A 27,586-nucleotide genomic window follows, 5' to 3' on the forward strand; every position below is an offset into this window, starting at 1 on the left:
GATGTCACGTGGCGAGGGCCTGGCCTAGCGGTTTCCGCCGTGGGTGAGATGGAGGAGGAGGAGCTTGTGTCACGTGTCCAGCTCCGCTCCTGCGCCTCGCTCATACGGCAGCAGCAGGAGGCGAAGCGCCGGCGCTGGGCGCGGCAGCGAGCGCGCGGGATGGCGGCGGGCGGAGGTGAGAGCCCTGCTGGGGCCTCGCGCCTGCTGCCCGCGCGCGGCTCCCTCGGCGTCGCCAGCGGCCGGGCCTTACCTGGGTGGCTCTCCTGGAGACCGCTGCTCCCCACCACACCGGGACGGGCTCGGCCCCGGCAGCACCTCGTCGGCCACCAGCCCTGGGTGTTAGGCGCTCCCAGCGCCGCTGCTGGCGAGCGGGACTCCAAACCCCGCTCCTAGCGGGCGAGCTCTCTTTGTTTTGGGTCTGTGCAGCACTTGGCCCGCGACTGGGGCTCCCAGCGCTGGGGTCAGGCCACAATGCGCTGCCGGGGCCTGCTCGGCATGGGGGCGCGTATGCAGCCTTCGGTGTGTCTGAGCGTCCCTTGCTTACGGGCGCTACTGTTGTTAGGCCTTCTCTGTGTCGCCCATGGCGCCCGCAGCCTGCTCACACTGCAGGGTGGGGAACACGCCCTCTGGCCATCGGGAGACGCGCACACACACTGCAGCCCCAGGCACTCTTCCAGTGTGTGGCTTGTTGCCCCATCCTATTGCCCTCCTGTATGTCTCGCTTCTGTGGCGACTGTAAGTTCTCTGGGTCATTAGTCGTTTCTCCGTATCTGTGCATGCTCTTAGTGTTCTGTAAAACAGCTTGTAAACTGTCAGACAGGATCTCTGCCCCAGTGAAAGATAATTGGGTTTAAAAATAAACGTGGTAGTCGCTAAGGTTAACTGGGATTAATTCTACTGCTGTTAGCCTGGTTTTTGTGGCTTTCATTTTTCAAATCCTGATAATGTAGATTGTGCTGCTTTGATAATGGCAAATGTAGCCTTGTACATTTAGTGAAATCCGTATTCCCAGACAAATGGTGGATGTCAATGGACCATCCTCACCTATGTGAAAACATTTCCCCATCAGTGAGAACAGTAAATTCTGAGACCAGGTGTGGTTTCAAAACACAGCTAAAGGTTGCCTTAGTTTGTAAGTTTTAGAATGTTTTAAAGCATCATTTTAATTAGCTCCTGATCACTGCTTGATTTTGAATTTTTAATGTTGATTAGGTAGTATGGTATCTTTTTAATATAAAATCAGACTCAAATTTCTAGTCTGGGTCCATTCAAAACAGAGTAGAGTCAGGAAGCCTCAATTTAATAATGGATTTCTACATAAAAGTGCATTCTTGTTGGTTGTTATAACCTTAGTACATATTCTTCACAGCTCAGAGATAGATGTAGGTTTCATTTTTAGAAGGTACACACTACATTTTTTAAATGATTCATTTTGAAAACTTTTCAGATTAGTTTTACAGCTATATCAGAAAATGAATGATTGTTTGGTTATTTTGTTTATCAAAGGTAATTGAAGCAGATAGTTCACCTCCTAATGACTTCATAAATATCTCCAATTCAGCAGGTTAATCATTAATATTTGGAGGACTTTCTTGCCATGTTGTATTAGGAGGAGAACATCAACAGACAGACATTTAAATTGTTTTAGTTAACTAAAACAACAATGTTAGGTATTCTGGATTTTCTTCAACAGCAAGCATAATATTTTAACAAAACAAGCATATGCATTTTTGAATTTAAACATTCAAGTTTTTTTAAAATCAGGTTTGTTTTTGTTTTTTAACTAAAATAATTAAATGAAATATATTTTTTTAAAACAAAAATTAAATTGACTATGCCAGCCAGGTCAACACGATAAACTTAAAATATTGGCTTCTGCAGCTAACTCCGTCGTCTTCACCTTCATTTTCCTGTTTGTTCATAATCTGGAAATGAAAAACAAGCTTTCCTGTTTTTTCAGGTCTCAAACGATTTCTCAATTTGGAATTAATTTGTCCAAAGGAAGAAAATATTTTTCCTACACTGGCAGAAGAAGCTACTGCTGTTTGAAAGGGAGATTATTACTCAACTGTCTCTGAATCCAAGTGCTTAAGTGACTTCCACCAGTTCACTGGTGTGACTTTAAAATCTCATCAGGAAACGTATATTTCTTGAATGGTTCTTATTCCCACACTGGGTCTCTTTTACAGCCTGCTGCCATTATAGATTTTCTCTTCTAGTAAGAGAATGGTATGGTAGATCTCAAATCAATGAAGGCTACACTCAGAAAGACTTCCGGAATATGCTGCTCAAACAGTTTCACATTTGTTTCTACTGCCTGCCCCTCCCTTCTCACATTTATCTCCAGACTTCTTCTCCTTGTCCAGATCTTTTCTGCCCCCAATAATCTTCTATTCATTGAACTTTTTGAAACTTTGCACTTTTAGAGAGAGGTAAGGGATTGACTCTGTGCCCACAAATTTGCAGGGGGACAATAGGGTTGAAGTCTGTTATTTCTCACCACTATATACTATTTATTTAAAAACATTTTTTGCTGTTACAAGCATGTTATCTCCGGGGACACAATCCACAGTTTGAGAACTGCAAAACTAAGCGCATCTGATGGTTTCTTCTAGACTGAGCACTCAGTCCCATTGGGTAGATAGAAAGATTAACCTAAATAATCTATACAGAAGCCCCTGGAACCCCATAAAATTGGGTCCCTAATTCATGAACTATTGGAACTCATTTACAAAACTTTTCTTAAACGTTACATGAATATACTGTCTCATACTATAGGATTTATAATCCCTATTCCATGATGAGATATCTGAGCTATAACGTATCTTAATTAAAACTATCTTTAGATAGCTTTTTTCCTCAAAAAGCATTTTATCAAAAACATCTGATTTTTTTTTTTATTTTATTCTTTTTAAAAATCATTGATTTTTTTTTTTTTTTTTTTTTTTTATCCACCCTGATTCAAAATAAATGTTTCTGGGGGAAGTTCTATATTCTGACAGTATATGAGCAGATGCCCTTCTGTCTTCTTTGTACATCCTTACTTGTAGTATAATGTGATCCACAGAGAATTTGACTTCTATGCGGTCTTCCTTTTACCCATTTTTATCATCATTCCAAGTCCTGTAATGAGGAATATTTTGGGGGGGAGGGGGCTGGGTTGGGAAAATTAGGGGACATCATGGCAATAGCAGTGTCTTCCCCCTCCCTCCTGCCCTTTTTTTTAAAGCAACTGTTATAGCTGCCTGGACATCTGAGGTGCTGATCTAGCATAGCATTCCTGGCACCTGAACTCACCAAGTAACTACTTCTGCCAGGCATGTGTTTCCCCAGCTGCCAAAGACGTGCAAGGCCACTGTGATCTTTTCATCTTATGCCTCTTGTATGTAATATTTCATCTCCATGTTACAGGTTAGCAAACTCTGTGTGTATCTGGAACTGTTTGTAATCACATGGCGTCCAATGCTTTCAGTTAACAGTTAAGGAGTCAACATTTTCATTATGAATCTCCTCAGTTGCTGTAAAATTTTTTTGCTTCAGGCTAAAACTTGGTGTACGTTCATCTGCCAATAGATTTAATATTTAAAAGTTTGGGATCTTTTGGTCCCTGTCTCTAGGCTTTTGAACTAGCATATTTGAACTCTTAGGCTGCATCCTGCAAACGAGCCATCTGTTAACATCTCCAGAATACCCAGGGATGCAGGGTTATCATACCAAATGTATGTTGCAGCGCTAAGATGTGCAGTAGACCATCCCTGCTGGAGAAGGACAAGGAAGACAAAAATAGGATCACTAGAAATGGTGCAACTGGCTTTTTTGGCCCTCTTATTCTTGGGAGGCTGTCGTATATGAAAAATCAGAAGTACAATTGTTAAAAACCAAGCCACATAAACCTTCAGAAAGCCAGAACATGAAGGTTGTGGTAAAACTAGTAAGCATGGGATGAATGTCTTTTGACTATATCACAGCTTGGCATTATAGCAGTGCACTGAGTGCAACTCCCAGGAACAATGGAAAGTGATGGTTGAGGCTGAATTCTTTGGATTTTTGTTGGTTGTCTTTTTTTTTTTTTTACATGGGATGGGGGGAGGTTTTTTTCTTGGTAGCAATTTATGAAAGACCCACACCTTTTCTCTTCCCCATAGAATTTAATTTAAATAATTCAGAGATGGGAAGGATGGTTTCAGCACTTTAGCTACAAACTGGGAATTGGAAGACGTGTGTTCTATTCCTGCTGTTGACATACTGAGTGATCTTGGGCAAGTCACTTACCTCTCTTTCTTTTTCCCTGTCTGTAAAATGGGAGATTTGCTTAACCCCACAGAGGGGGATATGAAATTTTGTTTGACTGTTTGCCTAGTGCTTTGAGATCTGAGGCAGACACTGCAAGTATAAAATGTTATATTAGGCGTTTCTAAGACTGTATCTGAGCTGAGAACAGGTGACTAAAGCCACCTGTTCTCTTTAAGGAGGTTCTGTTCCTGCTTCTTAAATTTCATCAGGACAGTACCATTTACTATGCTTAAAGGCTCCTCATCTGAATGCTGCTGGCTAAGAATAGTGAGTTGAAGTACACTTGACTAGAGAATAAACATGGTCTCTGCCCTTCAGTGTCATATTGCCCACTAGATACACCTATGCTCACGTGCATTTTCATATTCACAGCAAAGAAAGAGGACTCCTGCGAGGTGCTGGACCTGGCAGAGTACACCAAGAATCAGCCCTGGTGGCGCAAGCTCTTCGGGCGGGGCTCTGGCTCAAGTGCTGAAAAATACAATGTAGCAACTCAGCTGGTGATTGGAGGAGTCACTGGATGGTAAGGTGATATAATAAATCATGGTGGGGTGGTTGTGTTTTGTTTTGTTTTGTTTTTTTTGGTCCCATTGGCAGGCATGGGGTTTCTTTAATGTATGAATGATGATGGAGTGCTAGTCATCAAAAGATTGTATCTGTTTGGTGAGCTATCCCATGAAGCGTATGCATGTGGGTGGCAAATAGCATTTCAGAGGTGAAGGGAGATTAGACTGAGCTCTGTGTCTTCAGGCATATCTTGTTCAGTTGAGCTTTTCATAGAATTTAAGGCCAGAAGGGACCATTATAGGATCATAGAAATGTAGGTTTGGAAGGGACCTCAACAGGTCATCTAGTTCATCCCTCAGCACAGAAGCAGGGCTAAGTAAACCTAGACGATCCACGACAGATGTTTGTCCAATGCTGCCAATGATGGGGATTCTATAACCTCCCTTGGAAGCCTGTTCCACAGCTTAACTATCCTTATAGTTAGACATTTTTTCCTAAGTCTCCATTGCTGTAGATTAAGGCCATTACTACTTGTCCTACCTTCAGTGGACATGGAGAACAATTGATCAGTGTGCTCTTTATAACAGCCCTTAACACAGTGGTGCCAAAAATTTTCCTGTCGTGCCCCCCACTACCGGTAATGGAATCTGTCCACGCTGTGCGCCCTCCCTCCCATTACTGCACAGTGCTGAAGACTGAACTGGAGCAGAACTGCGGCCAGTGGCGGAGCAGAGCTCCCTCCTTGCCCCACATGGGGGCTGGCCCAGGCCCTGCTGCCCGCCTTCTAAATGTTCCTTCGCACCCCTGGCCCCTTCCCCATCTTCTTTTCTCAAGACTAAATGTGTACAGTCTTTTAACCTTTCCTTGTAGGTCTGGTTTTATAAACCTTTTAATCATTTTTGTCGCTGTCCTCTGGGTGCTCTCCAATTTGTCCATTTCTTTCTTAAAATGTGTGTTGCCAAGAACTGACCACAGTACTTCAGTTGAGGCCTCATCAGTGTTGATTAGAGCAGGGCAGTTACTTCCCGTGTCTTACATATGAAACTCCTCTTAATACAGAATTATGGTCATCCGGTCTGACCACCTGCATAATACAGGCCATAGAACTTCATGCAGTGATTCCTGTATCAAATCCAATATCTTGTGATTGAAGTAAAGTGTATAATTTTAGAAAGATATCCAGTCTTGATTTAAAGACTCTTTAAGTTATGGAGGATCCACCACTTCCCCAGGTCAGCTGTTCCAATGGTTAATTATCTTTTGGGACAGATGCTTGTGAGTCTTCTAGGATGACCAAGACCTTGGGACTATGCACTGGGCCTATGCATTGTCTCTTGGGAGTCAGGCTACAGTATTTTCCCACAGAACTTTCTTGTCTCATCTTCTGAGAAGAGTTGGACCTAAAGGGTTCAGTGTACTCAGAAGCAAACCTTTTGCTGCTGAGACGAAGAATTGTCTTGCTGGTGGTTTGTGACTCTGAGGCCACTTCAAGATCTTCCTGTTGGAATATTCCACTATCCACAGTGCCACTGGGGTGTGCTCTCTTCTAATTAAGATAAGAACAGATTTAAAAATTTTATTAAGATGTTTTTAAAAGAAAATGAACGGTAGAGTTTAAGCGTAGAAGTTTCTGGTTATCAGAGAATAACATACAGATTATCAAGGGGTGCGAAGTTCGGTTTAAGATCGGATGGCGTAAGGGATACATAATCTGCAATAGCCCCGATTGGGGGTAAAAGGTTAACGAGTCAAAGTACAGACATTGAGATATGAGCATATGTTGTTCATATAATGGCTATGTTCAGGTGTGGAGTATAATGAGTGGATACGATGATGATAAATCAGGAAGTACAATCAGGACTGCTTTTCTAGCACGTTCTTGCTTTTTGCCATAATTCTCCCCCATTCTACTCCAAAGATAAGCCACTTAAAGCATAAGATGTACCCCTACAATATGTATCTATTTGCAGTATGAGCCTGTAACTTCTATCTTGTGCCCTGGCCGTTTGCACCTGATTGCAAGAGGATTGCTCTGCTGTTTTATAACCTGAATAGTGAATCTGTATCACCTGAAATAATACTTGATGTGGGTGATGTCAGACAATATTATATATAGGGCCCTACCAATTTCACCGTTGTGAAAAACATGTCCCAGACTGTGAAATAAGCCCTTCCTCATGAAATCTGATTTCCCCCATGCTGCTGAAGGGGCTCCTAGCTGGAAGCCCGGCTGGGGAGGGACAGGACTTGTCCTTTCCCTGCACTGCCTCTCTTGGGGGGAGATCAGACCTACCTCTGGGTGCCTCCCCCTGCTGCAGGAAGCTCTGGGGCTCAGCTCTGGCTGTGAAATTGATCAAAATGGACCGTGAATTTGGTAGGGCCCTAATTACACATCTCCTTACTGCTTAACCAAGTAGTGAGAGCTGGGTTCATCTATGTCTTGATAGCAGGGATGCTCATGTGAGTAGAGAGGAAAAATTCCACCACACCAGGTGGAGACATAAAGGGACACAGTCCAAATAGTCTTGAGTAGATGAAGGTCTAGACTATCAGTCTTCAAACTTTTATCTTTACAAACCATCTTCTCCATTTTTGAGAAACTAAAACAACTGCCCTGGAATGTGCAGGATCTGTTTCACATGCTAAGCACTCTACTCCAGAAGCAGCCAGAAAAAATACCAGTCCAGTTACAATTTTATTCTCTCAGCCGAGAGCATGTTATCCAAGATTCTTTGTCAGAAATGGCCATCAAAAAAATCCCATGTTAATGTCATTTGAAAACTTGGCAGAAAATCAGTGGTAAAGGGATAAAAATCTATAGATGGAGTGAGGATATGCATGTGAAAATGTAAAGGGACTCAGTTTTACAGTCTATTGTGGGGTCCCACGGAGCTGGCTGCTTTGCCCTTCCTTTCCCTAGTCCCAAATTGGCTCTCCTCTTTGTTCATCTGTCTCCCTTGGCAGGGCGGCAGGTTTGTATAATTTTTGGTGGTGCCCAGAATGTCTCTCTTCCCTTCCCCCCTGCCCACCTTGTAAGCCGATATATATTTAATTAAATAATGTAAAAATGGACTGGAAACGGTAAGCGTTTAACAGTTTCCCTTTTGCACAATATCTATTGTAAGAAAAAAATATTTAACCAAGAATATCAGTTATTAATACTCTTTTGAATACAGAAACAACCAATCACTCTTTGATCAATAACCCTCAAAAGCAAATACTTTCTAACATTAAAACAAATATAGCCTTTTCTTTTGTAATGTTCTTTTGCGATGATCAAGAATTTGTTGCTGGGATAAAATGAAGCTACAACGCACCAGCGCCACAAGATTACAAGGGCCAATTAAAAGTGGAAAGTCAGAAGCAGCACTCGCCTGCTTCAATATATTATATTTTGTTGTACTTGTTGTGATGAAGTGGGAATGTTCTTAATGTTTTCTCTGAATAATGTGTGTGTCATAACTATAAAGGGAAGGGTAACAGCCCTCCTGTGTACAATACTATAAAATCCCTCCTGGCCAGAGACTCCAAAATCCTTTTACCTATAAAGGGTTAAGAAGCTCAGATAACCTGGCTGACACCTGACCCAAAGGACCAATAAGGGGACAAGATACTTTCAGATCTTGGTGGGGGGGAAGGCTTTTGTTTGTGCTCTGTTTTGGGGTTTGTTCGCTCTTGGGACTGAGAGGGACCAGACATCAGTCCAGGCTCTCCAAATCTTTCTGAACAAGTCTCTCATATTTCCAACTTGATAGTAAACAGCCAGGCAAGGCGTGTTAGTTTTTATCTTTGTTTTCTTAACTTGTAAATGCACCTTTTTGCTAGAGTGTTTATCTCTGTTTGCTGTAACTTTGAACCTAAGGCTAGAGGGGATTCCTCTGGGCTCTTTAAGTTTGATTATCCTGTAAAGTTAGTTTCCATCCTGATTTTACAGAGATGATTTTTATCTTTTTCTTTAATTAAAAGCCTTCTTTTTAAGAACCTGATTGATTTTTTTCCTTGTTTTTAGATCCAAGGGGGTTAGATCTTGATCCACCAGCAGTTGTTGGGAGGTAGGAGGGGGGATGGTTAATTTCTTCTTGTTTTAAGATCCAAGGGGTTTGGATCTGTATTCACCAGGGAATTGGTGAAGAGTCTCTCAAGGCTACCCAGGGAAGGGAATTAGCACATTTGGGAGTAGTGGCAGCGGACCAGATCTAAGCTGGTAGTTAAGCTTAGAAGTTTTCATGCAGGCCTCCACATTTGTACCCTAAAGTTCAGAGTGGGGAAGCAGCCTTGACAGTGTGGGTGCCTCAGTTTCCCCTGCAAGATGCCAACTGAAGGTGTTGGAGAACAAAGAGATTAGGTGGCCTCCTTTCCCGGAAAAGAGACAAAGGCCAGAGGAGGGACTGGAGAAATGGATAGGGGAAACTGAGGCACCCACACAGTATTTGTAGAAAACATTAAGAACATTCCCATTTTGTAACACCTGTATACAACCAATTATATACTTTAAAGGGTGTAAAATAATCAAGTATTGTGCTAAACACGATCATACCCCAAACTGACGGCCAAATTTAAGTTGTGTGTGTTTTTCCCCTCAGGTGAGGGCTCTGGGGTGGGGCTGAGGGGTTCACAGTGCAGGAGGGGGCTCAGGGCTGTGGCTCAAGTTTGGGGTGCTGGGGGTGCAGGCTCGGGTGGAGTGGGGCCAGGGATGAAGACCTTGGGGTGCAGACAGGCTGCTCCAGGGCTAGGGCCAAAGAGGAGTCCCTCTTCCCACCTGCAGCAGTAAGCTCCAGGGGAGGGGCCCTTTGTCCACCCCTCCCCCCAGCACACTCACTCTGCATCACTGTTACTGCACATGCTCCTAGGGCCCCTCTCAGGTCCAGGAAGCCCCCTTGCCTCCCCTATGGTGGGTACCGGGGCGGGAGGCTGCCATCATGTGTGGCCTCCCCTGCTGCTGCCCCTCACCCTAGCCTCACTGGGGGTGGGGGATGGGGCTGCCCCTTGCCCAGCATGTGGCAGGAGTGGTGGCTGCGGAGGGGGCAGGGTGTCACAAAATTCACCCAAGCCCTGCTGCTCAGGTCCAGGAAGTCCATCCCCTGTGGTGGGTGGGTGCTATGGGGGAGAGGACTGCCATCACATGTGGCTTCCTTCTTTCCCTGCTGCAGCCTGCTGCCCCTCACCGTAGCTTCACGGGATAGGGCTGCCCCTTGCCCAGGGCGGGGCAGGAGTGGTGGCTGCTGGGGGGATGGGGGTGGATCACAGGGTCAAACACTTATGGAAGCCCCAGCAGCTGCTCAGGTGAGTGAGGTCCACTCCAGCTGTCTCCCACCGGAAGCCCCCTTGGTGTCTCCTCCTGGTGGGTGCCGGGGGAGGGCTGCCAAGCATGTGTGTGCCTCCTCCCTCTCCTGAGGTGGAGCAGCAGTGCAGGCAGCCGAGGGAAAGCCATGCCCCGCTTCCAGTCAGGCATGGACGCTCCGGGGGATGTGGGGGCCCCACTCCAAACATTGGGGGTGCGGGGGCCCGGGCACCTCAGGCCCATACAACTCTCTGCCCCTGTTCCTTGGTTAGTGAGGCTGTTTCTGGAGTCTGAGTGGTGTGTGTGGAAGGATGGAGTATTTACAGAAAGCCAAAGTGTGGGTGTGGTATGTGGTTGAACTCACTTTCTGGCCTGTCCCTCTTTGATTGTAGGTGTACTGGCTTCATCTTTCAGAAGGTTGGAAAGCTGGCAGCAACAGCAGTGGGTGGTGGCTTTTTCCTACTTCAGGTGCGTATGGTTAGTCTAGGCTTTGTGAAAACTGCCCCTGGGGGTAGTTCTGAGATGCATAGAGAGGTAGGCTGGTCCAGTGGTTAGGGTGCTAGTCTGGGTATCAGGAGACCTACGTTCCATTTCCTGCTCTGCTAGAGATTTCCTGTGTGACTGTGGGCAAGTCACTTCAGATATGTCTGTTCTGTAGTCCAGGTCTGCAGCTCGGACAGACATACCTGCACTAGCATTGCTAAAAATAGCAGTGTAGATGTGGTGGCAAAGGCTTTGCCACTGCATCTACAGTGCTGTTTTTAGCTGTGCTTGTGGCTAGAGCTAATGTGGGTATGTCTGCCCAACCTGCCATCACACCTGGGATTGCAGTATAGACTGTACTTTTCTGGGCCTCAGGTCGCTCTCTGTGAAATGGGGATAATAGCCCTGCCCTGCCTCTGAAGTGCTGCGAGGGTAAATACGTTGCAAATTGTGAGGTGTTCATATACTATGGTAGTGGAGTTGCATAAGTACCTTTATGCAAGCATGCTGCATCACCTTGAGTGTGGCTTCTTCGCTTTTAATAGCTGCAACTGAGTCAGATTTGCATTGCTCTGAAGCTGCTGATTTTTTTTGAAGTTAAGGCCTGCTTTCAAATCCAAGATGGGGCCTCTTCTTCTCTGAACTGGCAGCACAGCAGAAACTGTGTCCTCTGAACTGAGCATTGGAGGGAAGCCATGTGCTCAGTAGCGACTATTGGCCAAGGCAAGGGGCAGCACTGAACTTCACAGGGCACTGTCCATGTCTGCGCAGCCAGGCTGAGTTTGACTTTAATGTAAGGCCTCAGAGGGCACCACCCTCCACAGAGTCTGGTTAGGGACAAGAAGCCCCCTGTTAATGTATTCTTTGGAGGCAGTGCAGCAATGGAAAATACTCATTTTCTCAACTATATTTTCCTTGGCTTTAAAAACCCTACCCTCCTGGAGCAGGGCAGTGTGTCCTGTACTGGCTTGCTGGGCCAGGAGGGCAGGAAACTGAAGTCTAGATTTCACTGTTCTATGTGAGACAGAATGCAACCACTAGACCCTACTCAGTGATCCCCTTCTTTGTTTGTTCCAGCACTTAAATCGTGTATAACTGCTTCCCCTCACCCCGCTAGATCTCCTTGTCCCGTTAAAGGTGGATGTCTCTTTAAAGCATTGTTCAGGCAGTGTTTCACTGTTGGCCCACCATGACAAGACAAAATACTTATATGGAGACAACCTATTAATAAACCATGCCCTCCTATAGCAGCAGGAGATCTGGAATGTGACAGCTGCGTGTAGGCTTTGAATGATACCAATATAACAAGCTTGGGGGTGAGTAAATGCAGTTGGTGCCAGCTCTGTATTGCAAAGCAGAGAGGCTGACGTAGGTTAATGTTAGACAATATGTAAAAATCTCTGCATATGAACTTCCATTGGAGGATCCTACAGAGAGAGGTAAGCAGAGGGGTCCTGTATAACTGAACTACTTCTCTATGCCTCTAGCCCGTTTATATTCCCTTTCCATTAATTTAGTTAGTAGAATAGTTCTCTTACTAACCAAGATGAGATGGTACCTTTTAGAGTTGTTGAGTGAGTTATTTGGGTTAGCAATGGGGCAGGAGGGAAAGGAAGGTCTTGCTAGCTATGGGTTGTGCAGGATTCACTTCATGTTTCTTACCACCACTCAAATGTAGATTGCGAACCACACGGGATACATCAAAGTGGACTGGAAGCTAGTAGAGCAGGACGTGAGCAAAGCCAAGGAGCAGCTGAAATATCACAGCAGTGGCAGCAAACTGTCCCCAGAAGTTAAAAGCAGAGTTGATGAGGTGAGAGCACTTCTCCTTCTCAGATTTTTGCCTGGATGTATCCAGATGCTGGAGACAAGGGTTGGGAACTACTTCCCAACTGAGGCTCTCTAAGGGTAACCACACAGTAGCAAGACAGGGTAGTGGGCAAATCTGCTAGATGTCCTGTGAGATCATGAAGATGGCTTCCAGATGGTGTTTCACCATACAGTGCCCTGTGGAAAATCTCCTGGAATCCAAAGAAGGACCCCTCAGAGCAATTAGGACAGCTAAGCAGATAGCACAGCATAAGAGTGCATCAGTCACTCTAGACTCCCTCTACACTCTGGATCAATGTGTGCAGGGGGCATTTGTCCCCTTGCCTCCTGTCTTCCAGATCCTTGACTGCTAATGGTGGTACAGCTATAAAGCCCCTAATGCACATTCAGCAGCTGGTCAGAATGTCTGCAGCACATTGTACCATAGTGTGCAAGCAGTGAATGAAGTAGGGAGGGCCATGTCTTTGCCTCCCCTCCTGTGGAAGGGGAGCGGAATAGCACTAGTTCCCCTGCCATTAATTTTGGTCATTCGTTGAACTAGGTAGGGATAGCAGCGAGCTGGGTGCAGTGGGTGGGAGGGCTCAGTGCTCATCTGACCTGAGTGACTGGTTCTAGTGTGTTTTGACTGTCCTCTCCCTCTTGCCCAGGTGATAACATTTGTGAAGAAGAACGTTATCCTGACTGGAGGGTTTGCTGGGGGATTCCTGCTTGGAATGTCTTCATAGAAACTACACAGAACTGACAACTCTGTCCCTTCTCACCCCTTCCCACTTGATAAACAGTGGGTTGTGCTGACAGACTCTGCTTCCTCGGGTCCTCCTATTCCTCCTGGGTTCAAGCCCCCCACTTCCTGCAACACTGCCGCTAACTTTCCTCCCTTTCCTTTACCTGATTTCTGTTGGTGCTGGAATCAATCTAGAGAATTGTGACCCTCAGCGTCTGTTTGTCGATCTGACTCCCTATCCCACTCAAAATGCCTCACTGCAGTTTTCAGGGTCAGTTGCAACCCCATGAACAGCCTGCAAGAGAGAGATCTGAGAAAAAGGCCCACTGCTGTGCTGCACAAGACTGACCGATATAAGCTCTCTTCTTCCAGTGCACACAAGGTTCGTCAAGTTCTGTGTGCTCCTAGTTATCTTGTATTCTCTCTTCTCCGGTAATAGGAAAGCCCATTCTTTCTCCAGGAAAATGGTATTTTCATGGCTATCCGTGGATGGAGGCAGAATTGTCAGAGGCGGTCTTAGAACATGCTCAGAAATGGACTGTTTGGGGAAACAACTAATTCCGCAGTGGGTGGTGGTAGAGTGAGTACATGGCAGAAATACTATTGGAGATCTGTTCTTCTGCCTTCACTCCTCCCTAGACTCTTGCCATTATGTTTCACACCGATGATCACTTATCTGTGGTATTTATATATCCCCTTAATGGAATTGCAGCATTGGCACTGCCAATAGAAATTGTGAGTGGTGCATGTCACTATCCCAGATCCTTTCTTGTCATAGGTTTTGAAAGTCATTGGGCATCCCACCATTGAGAAGATATTCTCCTCTCTCACTCTCTAGCTGGTGTCTCAGCGAATGAACTTTAAAATGCACTGAGGCTGTATGTCTGGCAGAAAGTCTGCCTGAAATGTCTGTGCATATGACTGAAACCTGCACTACCAGCCCATCCAGTCCGGCATGCATTTCCATAGTGACAATAACTGTAATTTATCCCTGGCATCATATCAGCATTTCTTACACTAAAACCTTTTTCTCTGGCTAGTATGGAATTGCAGCTACCTGTAGGTATCTGGTGCACATGGGGCAGGCTTTCTGAAAAGTAGTGCCCTGGGCAGATGAAAGTGGGTGGGATTCTTCTCTGTATAATACAGCCTGGGATATGATGTCCTGGAGCAGGATTCCAGTTTGAGTGCAGACAACAACTGTTCGGGATTCACACTCTGACTAGGATTGCTTTGAATCCAGAAGGCCATTTCTGTCCCTTTGCAGAGCAGATTCCATCCGCCCTCAGCGAAAGGCTGAATCTTCCAGGCAGTCCCCCATCCAGCTGCACCTTAAAATCCCTGGTGATTACCTTCCTGCCTGTCATATGTGCCTTTACTGAGCAGTAGGTGACATATGCTCTTATAGTCATGAGATCCTGTGTTTAAATAGCTACTGGGCATGTGAGGGGAGCCAGTCCCATACATTCCTTCTCCAAACAGAGACCGGCACTTCAGTGCCATAGACAAAGGAGCAGGTATCCCAGAACCGCTCCATCTGCCTGCCCCTCCCTGTAAAAAAATGATAGCATTCTTACCATCTTATCTCTTTGGAAGCTGGACAGTGGGTGATGGGAAATGCAAGAGCACTCTCTGTGCTGCTGTCAGTCTGGGTTAACTCTCCCCCTTCCTCCACTCCATTGGCTTCTCCCATTCATGCAAAAACAAGCATGTGTGTCCAGTTCTTTCAGTTTGTTTAATTCCTGCACCTGTAGACCCATCACTGGGCTATAACATGGAGATGGGTTCTGCTAGGCTTGGAAAGGTAGGTTAACTGTTACTCAGTCCTGAGCATCTCTAGCCTTCAAGAAAAATGTAAAAATAACAGAGATCCGTTCAGTATTGCCTAGTACTGGGCTTTGCTTATCTCCCTGCTCAGATGTAGTTTGAAAAGGAAGGAGGTCTAGCTGGTGATAAGCACATTCTTGTTGAAGGTTGGTTCCGTTCCCCCTCTGAAATCATGTCCTAGAATTGTGTTGAACTCCAGGAGCTCGTTGTGTGCATGGCTGGACGCTGTTCAGAATATAGTGTCCATGGCACAAGGATGCACTTTATTATGCTGCAGTAATTCCATGTTTACAGTGTTTAGTGGCTTGACCTGACTGGAAGCAAGGGATGTACCCAAAAGAATGCCAGGAGCCCTGAATACTGTCCTGTCCTGTTAGAGCTGTGGCAGCTTGGCAACTGCAGCTGTTTTCAAGAGAGCCCCTGACATTTCATCTGTGCTAACTTTATTTTGCCTTGTCTGTCCCCTATCATATACAGAGTTTAGAAAGTCAGTCACATCACTTCAGCTTTTCTTTTCTTCCTGATCCTATAGTAGAATATGCCTTTAGATGGTCAGAATCTTTGCTGTCTTGCATTCTCTGGCTGTCTACAGCAGGGCAGGAGAAATTGGGCTTATAGCATGTCAAATGCTACAAGAATTGTGCAGTGATGTAGGTGCACGATAACTTGGTTAGGGAGTGGGGCGGCTAGCTGCTGTGTAGGAAGAAATTCTGTACAGCAGAATGATCTTGATGAATTTATAAAAACATCTTGCTGGAACTCTCCTGTTCAAATAGGAAAATAGTGTACCTACACCTCTGCCTGGTGTACTAGCTAACAAAGCTTTTTATTCAGACTTTACTCTTCCAGCCTCCCTCCAAAGACAATGCTGAGTGGAAATGACCCTCCCCCTTTTCCCTTGGGAGTGACAGTTTTGGGATAACAGTTATAACTCGACCAAAACATTTGGCCTGGTACCTCTCTCTCTCATTAGCCTGATAATCTGCTGGAAATTTAGCGCTGAGTTCTGCTCATGTGGGTATAAAAACTGGCCACAGTCTCTTGACTTCAGTGTTCTCCTTTCCAGCTGCCGTTATGTTCCTCTTCATGCATGGAGAGACTGCTGTGCATGCAAAGGCACTGCTGGTGCTATGTTGCTGTAGCCTTAGAAGCAAGCAACTTGCCACCAGACCTCAGGGCTGTTCCTACAACTTCCTGCTAACCGATGCCAGTTAATGAGCCCAGATTCTGGGTATAAGGCTCATTAGTCTAATGAGGAATATATTGGGAGCCCACTCTGAGGCATTTAGAAATAGCTATTGTTTGTCTAGACTATTATAAATTGGTGCCATGGAGCTAAGCAACTGCAAGAAAGAGCTAAAACTTAACTTCTCAAAGCTGTTGCTGGAAGAGAGATCAAACAAACATTTTAAGTACAGCCACAGTAGTTTCTGATCTGAAGATGTGGAGGGAGAGAGGAAAAGCATGGGGCATCCATGTGTTATTACCATGGAAAGTGTAACACTGCCAAACTGGAGCTTCCTTGGTACTTCTCATGAAGTTCTGTAAGCAGCTAAGAGAGTTTGTCCTGGCAAACGTGATTTTTGTATATAGAATGGAAATCGCATACAATTTTTGATCATGTCATGGGTGCCAAGATGAAATCTTAATCCCCCTTCTGTTTTGTTTCAACAATCTCTAGCACCCATACCAGGAAGTTGTGGTTTAAAAATAAGTAGACTTTTAAGATATTTTTGTACATTGTATGTAGATGCTTGTTGAAGTGATATCTTATTAAACTGTTGCTCTAATCACTTATCTTTCGGGGGTCTGTTTTGGGAACAGGCATCACTTTTGCCACTCCCTGCACTGCAAACACTCTGTTCATAGTAGCCTAGAGAAGAGAAGGCAGGAGCAGTATCCAGTACTGTAACTGAAGGAGCAGTTGCTGTAATTCTGGGGGAGACACAACTGGGACTAAAGCCAAGATCATCAGATATTTAGGGGCCTACCTCCTGTTGAAATCAATGAATTAAGCTCCTAAATACCTGTGGAACTGGGCCTCAATTTCCATGATGGGGGTTAACTGGGAGTTTTCCTCAGCTATTCACTCCATGTAACCATACTTCAGTCAGACCTTGCATAGGATACTAGCCTATTGTGCAGGTGCCAGTCACAAGGCAGATGTGTGGGAGAGCTGGGCCCTACCTGAGTGCTTTTAATTCACATTGGCTGCTAAGCTCTAATAAGCTGCCTTTTGTGTAGCCAAGCTGAGAGTCTTATGTGAGCATGTTGGGGGCAGTCATGTGAATTCATGCATTTCTCGGGGGCTGGGTAAATGTGGATCTCTTAAGGTAATCATTCCCTTAGATAACCCTGGCTTATCTATGTTAGTGTTGATCCTTTCCCCAGTGAGGCAGTTGGTGCAATCTCATTCAGCATGTGCCTGAGGGGTCTTGGATTTCCCTAGCTATTTTGCCCTCCAGGGTAAGAAATCAATGACACCTCTGCAAGCTCATGCTGTAAGCGCCTCCCTACTAAACAAATGTCAAACTCCATCTAGTCAAGCAAACAGAAGGGAACACAAAAGTAACTCTTGTCCTAAGGCTTCTGTATTGGACACAATGAAAGGAAACTAAGCAGTCATGGGATTAGAGAGAAGGTCCTCTGGCGGATCATTAACTGCTTGAATGATAGGAATTGAAGGGTAGGAATAAATGGTCAGTTTTTACAATGGAGAGGTGAACAGCAGGATTCTCCTACAATCTGGGCTGCTCAACACATTCAATGATCTAGAAAGGGGAGTGAACAGGAAGTGGCAGAGTTTGCAAATGATTACAAAATTACTTAGGATAGCTAAGGCCAAAGCAGATGGCAAGGAGTTACAAAGGGATCTCACAAAACTGGCAGATGAATTTTTGTTAATACAAAGTAATGCACGGTGGGGAAAAATAATCCCACCTATAGATACATGATGGGTTCTAAATTACTATTACTGTCTAAAAAAAGAGATCTAGGTGGCACCTGTCATAACTAGAAAGGGAAGGGTAACAATCCTCCTATATACAATACTACAAAATCCTTTTACCTGTAAAGGGTTAAGAAGCAGGTAACCTGGCTGACACCTGACCCAAAGGACCAATAAGGGGACAAGATACTTTCAAATCGGGGGGGGGGGGGGGGCGGGGGTGAGGGGGGAAGGCTTTTGTTTTTGTGCTCTTTGTTTTGGTGGTGGTCGCTCTTAGGACTAAGAGGGACCGGACATCAATCCATATTCTCCAAATCTTTCTGCACAAGTCTTTCATATTTCAAACTTGTAAGTAACAGCCAGGCAAGTCATATTAGTTTTATCTTTGTTTTCTCAACTTGTAAATGTTCCTTTTGCTAGAGGGTTTACCTCTGGCTGCTGTAACTTTGAACCTAAGGCTAGAGGGGTTTCCTCTGGGCTCTTTGAATCTGATTACCCTGTAAAGTTATTTTCCATCCTGATTTTACAGAGAATTTTTACCTTTTAATAAAATTCTTCTATTAAGAACCTAATTGATTTTTCATTGTTTTAAGATCCAAGGGTTTGGATCTGTGTTCACCAGGACTAATTGGTGAGGGGATATTCTCAAGCCTACCCAGGAAAGGGGGGTTAGGGGCTTGGGAGATATTTGGGGAAAGGCAGAGTTCCAAGTGGCTCTCCATAAATATTTGGTTAAAATGCTTGGTGGTGGCAGTGTATTTTTAACCTAAGCTGGTAAAAAATAAGCTTAGGGGGTCTTTCATGCGGGTCCCCACATCTGTACCCTAAAGTTCAGAGTGGGGAGGGAAGCTTGACTTGGTGGCAGATCGGTGGGATCATTATTGAACCAAAAGCACAGCAGGATTTTTAAAAGGATTCTTGTTAGTTTTTTTTCCCCTCTGCCTGAAGGCAGAGGGGTCAAGTTACAGTAACAAAGGAATTTACAAGATGGATTTTTTTTTTTCTTTCTAACTCTCGGGTATAGCTAGCTTAGACCCAGAAAGGCCGAACACTGACTGGTGTGAAAATCTCTGTTAACTAAGTAGCCCCTGAGCTGAGTACATACCAGTTTGTGAACTGCAGAGGGGGTGTGGACCCAGCACAAGAAAGCAGGAAAATGAGTACCAGTGATGCCGCTAATAAACTAGAGCTGGCCAGACTGGAAGCACAAGAGAATGAAAAGAATCATAAGAGACTGCTCGAATTAAAACAACTCGAGAAAGAAGCTGCTGAAAGAGCAGAGAAAGCCAAAGAGGCTGCCCACAAGAGAGCTATGGAGGAGAAAGAAAAAGAGATGGAGGAGAGGGAAAGAGAGAGGAAGCATGAAATGGAGTTAGCGAGGGCAAGGGCTAAGCAGGATATACCAGACAACCCTAGCAACCCCTTTCCAGGTACCGCTTCCCATCCCAGAAAATTCCCCACCGACAAGGCAGGCGATGATACCGAGGCCGCCTTAGAAAATTTCGAAAGGGCCTGCCTTGGGTACAGCATCACTTCAGACCAGTACATGGTAGAGCTGAGGCTGCAGCTCAGTGGACCCTTAGCAGAGGTGGCGGCTGAAATGCCTAAGGAACACATGAACAGTTATGAACTTTTTAAAAACAAGGCCAGAATCAGAATGGGGCTAACACCCAAGCATGCCTGTCAGCAGTTCAGAGCTCTAAGGTGGAAACCAGACATGTCATTTACCCAACATGCCTACTACATTGTGAAAAATTGGGATGCCTGGATATCAAGAGCAAGTGTTAAATCTCCAGAAGAGTTGCCTTTCCTAATGCAAATGGAGCAGTTTTTAGACAGTGTTCCTGAGGAAATAGAAAGGTTCCTCCTAGCTGGGAAGCCCAAAACTCTAACCAAGGTGGGGGAGATTGGAGCCAAATGGGTGGAGGTGGCAGAAAAGAAAAAAACTAGTAGCAGTTGGAGCAAATATCAGAAGTGGTAACCCAAAACAAAACCCTATCACTGGGGGCAACCCAAGGCCCCACCTACATCCCAAGGAAAACCCCAGACACCTTATTGTCCCACCACACCAGTCTCCAGCAACCCACCTCGCTCCAGTGACCAGTAAGCTGGGCGATGTTTTAAATGTAATGAGCTGGGGCATGTGAAGGCCAATTGCCCCAAGAACCCCAACAGACTGCAGTTCATTACGCCAGAGTCACACCCAAGGTCCTCAGGCTCAGATGCCTCCCAGGTACCCTCAGAGTGAAGGAAAACTGTGAGTGTGGGCAGGAAGAAGGTTACAGCGTGGAGGGACACTGGAGCACATGTGTCAGCTATCCACCAATCCTTAGTAGACCCCAAATTTGTCAACCCAGAGGCCCAAGTGACAATTCAACCATTCATGTCAAAATCTTTAAACTTACCTACGGCTAAGTTGCCTGTCCAGTACAAGGGCTGGTCAGGAATGTGGACTTTTGCAGTCTATGATGATTATCCCATTCCCATGCTGCTAGGGGAAGATTTGGCCAACCATGTGAAGCTAGCCAAGAGGGTGGGAATGGTCACCTGCAGCCAGGCTAAGCAAGCTTTAACACCTATCCCTGTTCCTGAGCCTTCCACCAGGGCCTCGCCTGTGTTACCAGAGACCCAGACAGAGGTGGTGGAACCAGATCCCCTGCCAACGACTGCAACAGCCGTAGTGGATCCAGTTCCAGAAACCCAGCCAAAGCCAGCCCCAGAACCGGAACTGGCAACGCAACCAGCACCAGAATGATTGCCAGCACTGAGTCCAGCGCTTGCAAACCCATCTACAACTTCAACACCAGAAGGCACCACCGAGCCTGCACTGGCAGCAGCAGCAGATAACCCTACACAAGAGGCTCAGCCAGAGCCTGAAATACCACATAGTGCACCAGCAGAGAGCAGTTCACCATCAACAGAAACAGCCCCATCACCTGCATCACTTCCAGAGGGACCAAGCCCAGGTCCACAATCCAGTGAGGAACTGATGTCTCTAGCATCAAGGGAACTGTTCCAGGCCGAACAGGAAGCAATGACAGCCTCCAGGGAGCTTGGATGGTGGAACGGAGCAACCCACCGCCTCTCAGCTCCTCTAATCAATCCGTTTGTTGTAGAAAGAGGACTTTTATACAAGGAAACTCTTTCTGGTGGGCATCAGGAAGATTGGCATCCTCAGAGACAGTTGGTAGTTCCAACTAAGTACCAGGTAAAGCTCTTGAGCTTAGCCCATGAGCATCCTAGTGGCCATGCTGGGGTGAACAGGACCAAAGACCGTTTGGGGAGGTCATTCCACTGGGAGGGAATGGGTAAGGATGTTTCTACTTATGTCTGGTCTTGTGACGTGTGCCAAAGAGTGGGAAAACCCCAAGACCAGGTCAAAGCCCCTCTTCAGCCACTCCCCATAATTGAGGTCCCATTTCAGCGAGTAGCTGTGGATATTCTGGGTCCTTTCCCAAAGAAGACACCCAGAGGAAAGCAGTACATACTGACTTCCATGGTTGCTTGCTACCCGAGGGCCGGAAGCAATAGCTCTAAGCAACATCAGGGCTAAAAGTGTGTGCCAGGCCCTAACAGACATTTTTGCCAGGGTAGGTTGTCCCTCTGACATCCTTACCGATTCAGGAACTAATTTCCTGGCCGGGACCATGAAAAGCCTGTGGGAAGCTCATGGGGTGAACCATTTGGTTGCCACCCCTTACCACCATCAAACAAATGGCCTGGTGGAGAGGTTTAATGGGACTTTGGGGGCCATGATAGGTAAATTCATAAATGAGCACTCCAATGATTGGGACATAGTGTTGCAGCAGTTGTTCTTTGCCTACAGGACTGTACCAAATCCCAGTTTAGGGTTTTCATCATTTGAACTTGTATATGGCTGCGAGGTTAAGGGCCCATTACAATTGGTAAAGCAGAAATGGGAGGGGTTTGTGCCTTCTCCAGGAACTAACATTCTGGACTTTGTAAACAACCTACAAAACACCCTCCGAACCTCGTTAGCCTTTGCTAGAGAAAACCTAAAAGATGCTCAGGAAGAGCAAAAAGCCTGATATAATAAACATGCCAAAGAGCATTCCTTCAAAGTAAGGGACCAGGTCATGGTTGTGAAGGCGCTCCAGGCCCATAAGATGGAAGCATCGTGGGAAGGGCCTTCACGGTCCAAGAGCGCCTGGGAGCTGTTAATTATCTCATAACATTCCCCACCTCAAATTTAAAGCCTAAAGTGTACCATGTTAATTCTCTAAAGCCCTTTTATTCCAGAGAATTAAAAGTTTGTCAGTTCACAGCCCAGGGAGGAGATGACGCTGAGTGGCCTGAAGGTGTCTATTATGAAGGAAAAAGTGACAGTGGTGTGGAAGAGGTGAACCTCTCCATGACCTTTGGATGTATGCAGCAACAGCAGATGAAGGAGCTGCGCACTAGCTTCGCGCCGATATTCTCAGCCACCCCAGGACGGACCAAATGGGCATCCCACTCCATTGACAGCGGTAATGCTCACCCAATTAGAGTCCAACCTTACCGGGTGTCTCCTCATGCTAAAACTGCTATAGAATGGGAAATCAAGGATATGCTACAGATGGATATAATCCACCCCTCTGACAGTGCATGGGCATCTTTAGTGGTTCTAGTTCCCAAACCAGATGGGGAGATACGTTTTTGCGTGGTCTACCGTAAACTAAATGCTGTAACTCGCACAGGTAACTATCCAGTGCCACGCACAGATGAACTATTGGAGAAACTGGGACGTGCCCAGTTCATCTCTACCTTAGACTTAACCAAGGGGTACTGGCAGGTACCGCTAGATGAATCCGCCAAGGAAAGTTCAGCCTTCATCACCCATGTCGGGCTCCCTTTTGGGCTGCGAAATGCACCCACCACCTTTCAAAAACTTGTAGATGGTTGCCTAGAGGGATTGGGAGAATCTGCCGTCACCTACCTTGACAATGTGGCCATCTTTTCTGATTCATGAGGAGAACACCTGGAGTACCTGGAAAAAGTCTTTGATTGCATAAGGCAGGCAGGACTAACTGTTAAGGCTAAAAAGTGTCAGATAGGCCTAAACAGAGTGACTTACCTTGGACACCAGGTGGGTCAAGGAACTATAAACCCCCTACAGGCCAAAGTGGATGCTCTCCAAAAGTGGCCTGTCCCAAAGTCAAAGAAACAGGTCCAATCCTTCTTAGGCTTGGCCGGATATTACAGGAGATTTGTACCACACTACAGCCAAATCACTGCCCCACTAACAGACCTAACCAAAAAGAAACAGCCAAATGCAGTTCAATGGACTGAAGTGTCAGAAGGCCTTTAACCAGTTTAAAGCGACACTCATGTCTGACCCTGTGCTAAGGGCTCCAGACTTTGACAAACCGTTCCTAGTAACCACAGATGCGTCTGGACGTGGTGTGGGAGCAGTTTTAATGCAGGAAGGACCGGATCAAGAATTCCATCCTGTCGTGTTTCTCAGCAAGAAACTGTCTGAGAGGGAAAGCCACTGGTCAGTCAGCAAAAGGGAATGCTACGCCATTGTGTACACGCTGGAAAAAACTATGCCCATACATTTGGGGGCAGCGTTTCCAACTACAAACCGATCATGCTGCACTAAAGTTGCTTCATACCACCAAGGGAAATAACAAAAAACTTCTTCAGTGGAATTTAGCTCTCCAAGATTTTGATTTTGAGATACAACACATTTCGGGAGCTTCTAACAAAGTGGTTTTCCAGAATCAATTGGTTAAAAATTGTTCTTGGAATGTGAGACATATTGTTAGTTTTTATATAATCAATAGTATGTCTAAAGGTGCATGTGTCTTATTAACTCTGTTTTCTCCTAGAGCTCCAGGAAGAAATCACAGCCAGCGTGGAACCAACACTATCTGTGATTTGGGGGGCGTGTCATACCTAGAAAGGGAAGGGTAACAACCCTCCTATATACAATACTACAAAATCCTTTTACCTGTAAAGGGTTAAGAAGCAGGTAACCTGGCTGACACCTGACCCAAAGGACCAATAAGGGGACAAGATACTTTCAAATCTTGGGGGGAGGAGGCTTTTGTTTTTGTGCTCTTTGTTTTGGTGGTGTTTGCTCTTAGGACTAAGAGGGACTGGACATCAATCCATATTCTCCAAATCTTTCTGCACAAGTCTTTCATATTTCAAACTTGTAAGTAACAGCCAGGCAAGTCATATTAGTTTTATCTTTGTTTTCTCAACTTGTAAATGTTCCTTTTGCTAGAGGGTTTACCTCTGGTTGCTGTAACTTTGAACCTAAGGCTAGAGGGGTTTCCTTTGGGCTCTTTGAATCTGATTACCCTGTAAAGTTATTTTTCCATCCTGATTTTAAAGAGAGAATTTTTACCTTTTCTTTTAATAAAATTCTTCTATTAAGAACCTAATTGATTTTTCATTGTTTTAAGATCCAAGGGTTTGGATCTGTGTTCACCAGGACTAATTGGTATGGGGATATACTCAAGCCTACCCAGGAAAGGGGGGTTAGGGGCTTGGGAGATATTTGGGGAAAGGCAGAGTTCCAAGTGGCTCTCCATAAATATTTGGTTAAAATGCTTGGTGGTGGCAGTGTATTTTTAACCTAAGCTGGTAAAAATAAGCTTAGGGGGTCTTTCATGCGGGTCCCCACATCTGTACCCTAAAGTTCATAGTGGGGAGGCAACCTTGACAGCACCATTAATAGTTCTCTGAAAACATTTGCTCAATGTGCAGCAGCAGTCAAAAAAGTTATTAGGCAGCATTAGGAAACGGCTAGAAAAAGACAGAAAATGTCTCAATGCCACTATGTAAATCCATGGTGCATCCACACCCTCTGTACTGTGTCCAGTTCTGGTTGCCCCATCACAAAAAAATATAGGGGGACTGGAAAGGGTTTAGAGAAGGGCAACAATGATGATCAAAGATGAGGAGGACAAAAATGTTTAGCTTAGAGATGACTAAGGGTGGATATGATAGAGGGCTATGCAAAAAAATAAATAGATAAGTGTTATTTACCCTTACACAGAATACAAAGACCAGGGGTCAGCTGACAAAATTAACATGCAGTAGATTGAATACAAATGAGGAAGTACTTTTTCACACAGTGCAGTTAATCTGTGGAACTCATCACCATGGGATGTTGTGATGGCCAAAAGTATAACTTGGTTCACAAAAGAACTGGATAAGTCTATCAATGGGTATTAGCCAAAATGGTCAGGGCCAGAACCCCATGCTTGGGACAAAGCTGGGTGTGGAAGACTCTCCATTACTGACCTGTTGTACACCCTCCACCACCCCTCCCCAAAAGTTCTGGTACCAGCCACTGTCAAGAGACAGGATATTGGGTAAGAGGAACCATAGTCTAACCCCGTAGGGCAGTTATGATGTCGTTAAGGCAAAGTTGTGGCTGTAAAAAAAAACTTTTAGCCAGTCCTTTGTGCATTACTGCAACTTCTCTTTGAATGGGAAATTAGGTAAATATGAAAAAGAGCTTCAAAGCCACTTCACTTCATTACTTTCCTAGCTCTTAATCAAAACAAGATCCTAGGTTACTCCTGTGACAAATTAATTTTTTATTACAGGCTCAGGATATAAAAACACCACACAGCTTCCAAAAATTTGCAGGTGCGGGCCTTAATCATGAAATCAGTCAATCTGCCTGACCATGTGAGACAAAACAGACGACAGAATAAATACCCCTAGTGAGAACTCATTATTCCAGTCATTTATTTTGTATCATGGTATTTAGAATACAAGAGAAATGGATCTGTCACATGTGCTTTGATATAGCTGCCTATTATGTCCAGTAACTGCAGTGGTCTATTATTGTTCATAAAAACCTGTATTTCAAAACTAAGTTGTGCTTGATAGTGTAATGATCACCCAGAAGTGCACAAAGTTGATTAGGCTTTGTATGACAGAACTATGTGTAAAGGGGCATTGTAATCTCACAAATTCATTGCATGTCATATTGCTTAGAGATGTTCAGTCATACAAGATGACTGCTGCTCTCAACATCGTAAAAATCCATTTTATACCAACACCTTGGTTTTCCATAAATACTGCTTTAAAAGATTCTCTTCCTTTAGCACTCCCTGAAATAAAATGCTTCTGCAACATCTTTAAGATCATACAAATACTATTGTGCAATATGGTCCAACTAGTTATTAATCCAATACCCCATTGCACAACTGAGGAAACAGGAACCTCAGTGAAATGACTTATGGTCACAGAGGAACTGTGGCAGAGCTGGGAATAAACCCCAGAGCTGACTCCCATTCTTGCTTTAAGCACTAGAAAAGCAGATCACGTCTTTGGGAAACTATAGCTCAATGATAGGAATATTTCTGCTACTTGAAGATGGTCTTGCTTAATGCATCAGATTCAATAGATTCTCCTTGAACTTATTTCCAGTACATCCTATGCCAGAAGGCTGAATAAGTTTTATATTTCACCCTCAAATTCTTATTCTGAGAATGGATTACTGAGTACATTAAGCATCAGAAACAAATTAAGTCACAATAGTTTGGGATAGAAAACAGAATCCTTTGAACAGCCCATCTGTTGTATTGCATTTTACATTTGGTGCACAGGACGTTTTATTCTATGATGGATTCTTCTCTGGCTTCTTTATCAGTCTGAATAACGCATTATTTTAACAGTTTTATTCCTTGAGGTGGCCTCCACTCCAGCGTGAACCTCATAGTTTAGCTCTGAAGGTTTATTATTTGCCACTTGCATGCTACTTTGTCTGAGGAGAGGGCCACGCTCCATAACCTCCTGGAGCTGCAGCCTGTTACTGTGGTGCTGCATGAATCCCATTTGAAGCTGCCTTAAGCTTCTCCCTCTCTCTTGCCTCTTTCTCAAACCCCGAACAACAGATGGATCTGCCCTTGGGGTATTGGGCGCAGCATCTTCGCATCTCTTGGAGCACAGCCTCACATCTAGCCTCCAGGTAGTTGTTGGCTGTAAAATAAAAGAATGGAGATGCTAATCCTGCACTAGAGAGCAAACTGCATGAAAAAGGGGGGTTCATCTAACCCAGTTAAGTTCTTTCACATTATGGATTGAGCTTGATCCTCTTGTGGCAACTTCTCCATCCCATCCACACCCCTGCTCTGCAATAGCTATGCTGCTTAGTTCTGGGGAACTAAGGAGATGAGGTGCAAATAACTCACTTTAATGGAGGAAGTACAGCTGATGGGTTGCATGACCCACCTCCTAATTGTGTATCTACCACTGCTAGGTGGAGAACTTCACACTTATTAGCAAATCTTCACTGATTGCCTGCCCTGCAACCCCTGCTCTCTCTAGCTGGGTTTGGACTTCGGTTCCATTGTCCCACGGATTTATTCCCCATCCAATTCTGAGGTCACCTGTACAGACACTCCCCGGGTTACGCAAACCCGACTTATGGAAATCTGGACTTACAGAAAAAGTTCCATATGTTCCGTAAGCTTTTTTTTTTTTGCGTAACTGCCGGAGATATGTTCCCGACTTATGCAAAATTCGACTTATGCAAGGCATTCCAGAACGGAATGCTTGCGTAAGTTGGGGAGCTTCTGTAAATGATTACAGTTGAATATAAACCTTAGACACAAGATGAAGAACATAATGCAAATGCAGAGAGAAACATGGTTTGTTTGTTTTTTTCACTGAAGTTTGTCAAAGAGGCCTTTGGGCACCATAAGAGGGGCCAGGGATGGGTTGC

At 45.0% G+C, this 27,586-nt stretch overlaps 3 protein-coding genes across 8 annotated transcripts in view; 1 reads left to right on the top strand and 2 right to left on the bottom strand.

The window, feature by feature from the left end:
- The first annotated feature begins 4 nt into the window (after positions 1 to 4).
- FUNDC2 (FUN14 domain containing 2) lies at positions 5 to 16,738 on the top strand. Of its 2 annotated transcripts, none has more exons than XM_005301338.4 (5): positions 5 to 175; positions 4,666 to 4,816; positions 10,474 to 10,549; positions 12,243 to 12,377; positions 13,042 to 16,738. In XM_005301338.4, exons 1-5 carry the CDS (start codon positions 49 to 51, stop codon positions 13,117 to 13,119), a joined length of 567 nt encoding a protein of 188 aa, XP_005301395.2. In that variant the 5' UTR covers positions 5 to 48; the 3' UTR covers positions 13,120 to 16,738. The 2 variants fall into 2 exon arrangements, with proteins under 2 accessions (XP_005301395.2, XP_005301394.1); XM_005301337.5 differs by having other exon boundaries at positions 151 to 735.
- CMC4 (C-X9-C motif containing 4) overlaps positions 12,243 to 27,586 on the bottom strand; it is a 32,912-nt gene continuing 17,568 nt past the window's right edge. For all 5 annotated transcript variants that reach the window (XM_065556302.1, XM_065556300.1, XM_065556299.1 and 2 more), the window contains one exon: positions 12,243 to 26,841. In XM_065556302.1, coding sequence (XP_065412374.1) covers positions 26,672 to 26,841 — 170 coding nt within the window. In that variant the 3' untranslated portion in view covers positions 12,243 to 26,671. The remainder of the gene's footprint in view (positions 26,842 to 27,586) is intronic.
- Positions 12,243 to 27,586, bottom strand: part of MTCP1 (mature T cell proliferation 1) — a 32,911-nt gene continuing 17,567 nt past the window's right edge. The window contains exon 6 of the transcript XR_010590166.1: positions 12,243 to 26,841. The gene's annotated coding sequence lies outside the window, so the exon portion shown is untranslated. The remainder of the gene's footprint in view (positions 26,842 to 27,586) is intronic.

The sequence above is a fragment of the Chrysemys picta genome, chromosome 9 (assembly GCF_011386835.1).
Source record: "Chrysemys picta bellii isolate R12L10 chromosome 9, ASM1138683v2, whole genome shotgun sequence".
Classification (NCBI taxonomy): Eukaryota; Metazoa; Chordata; order Testudines; family Emydidae; genus Chrysemys; species Chrysemys picta.

What these genes read in the sequence shown, in the direction of transcription:
- FUNDC2 (XM_005301338.4), top strand. Translation starts at nt 49, where the DNA reads ATGGAGGAGGAGGAGCTTGTGTCACGTGTCCAGCTCCGCTCCTGCGCC. An exon ending in ATTGGAGGAGTCACTGGATG is followed by an intron (nt 4,817 to 10,473) that starts GTAAGGTGATAT and finishes CTTTGATTGTAG; the next exon opens with GTGTACTGGCTTCATCTTTC. An exon ending in TTAAAAGCAGAGTTGATGAG is followed by an intron (nt 12,378 to 13,041) that starts GTGAGAGCACTT and finishes CCTCTTGCCCAG; the next exon opens with GTGATAACATTTGTGAAGAA.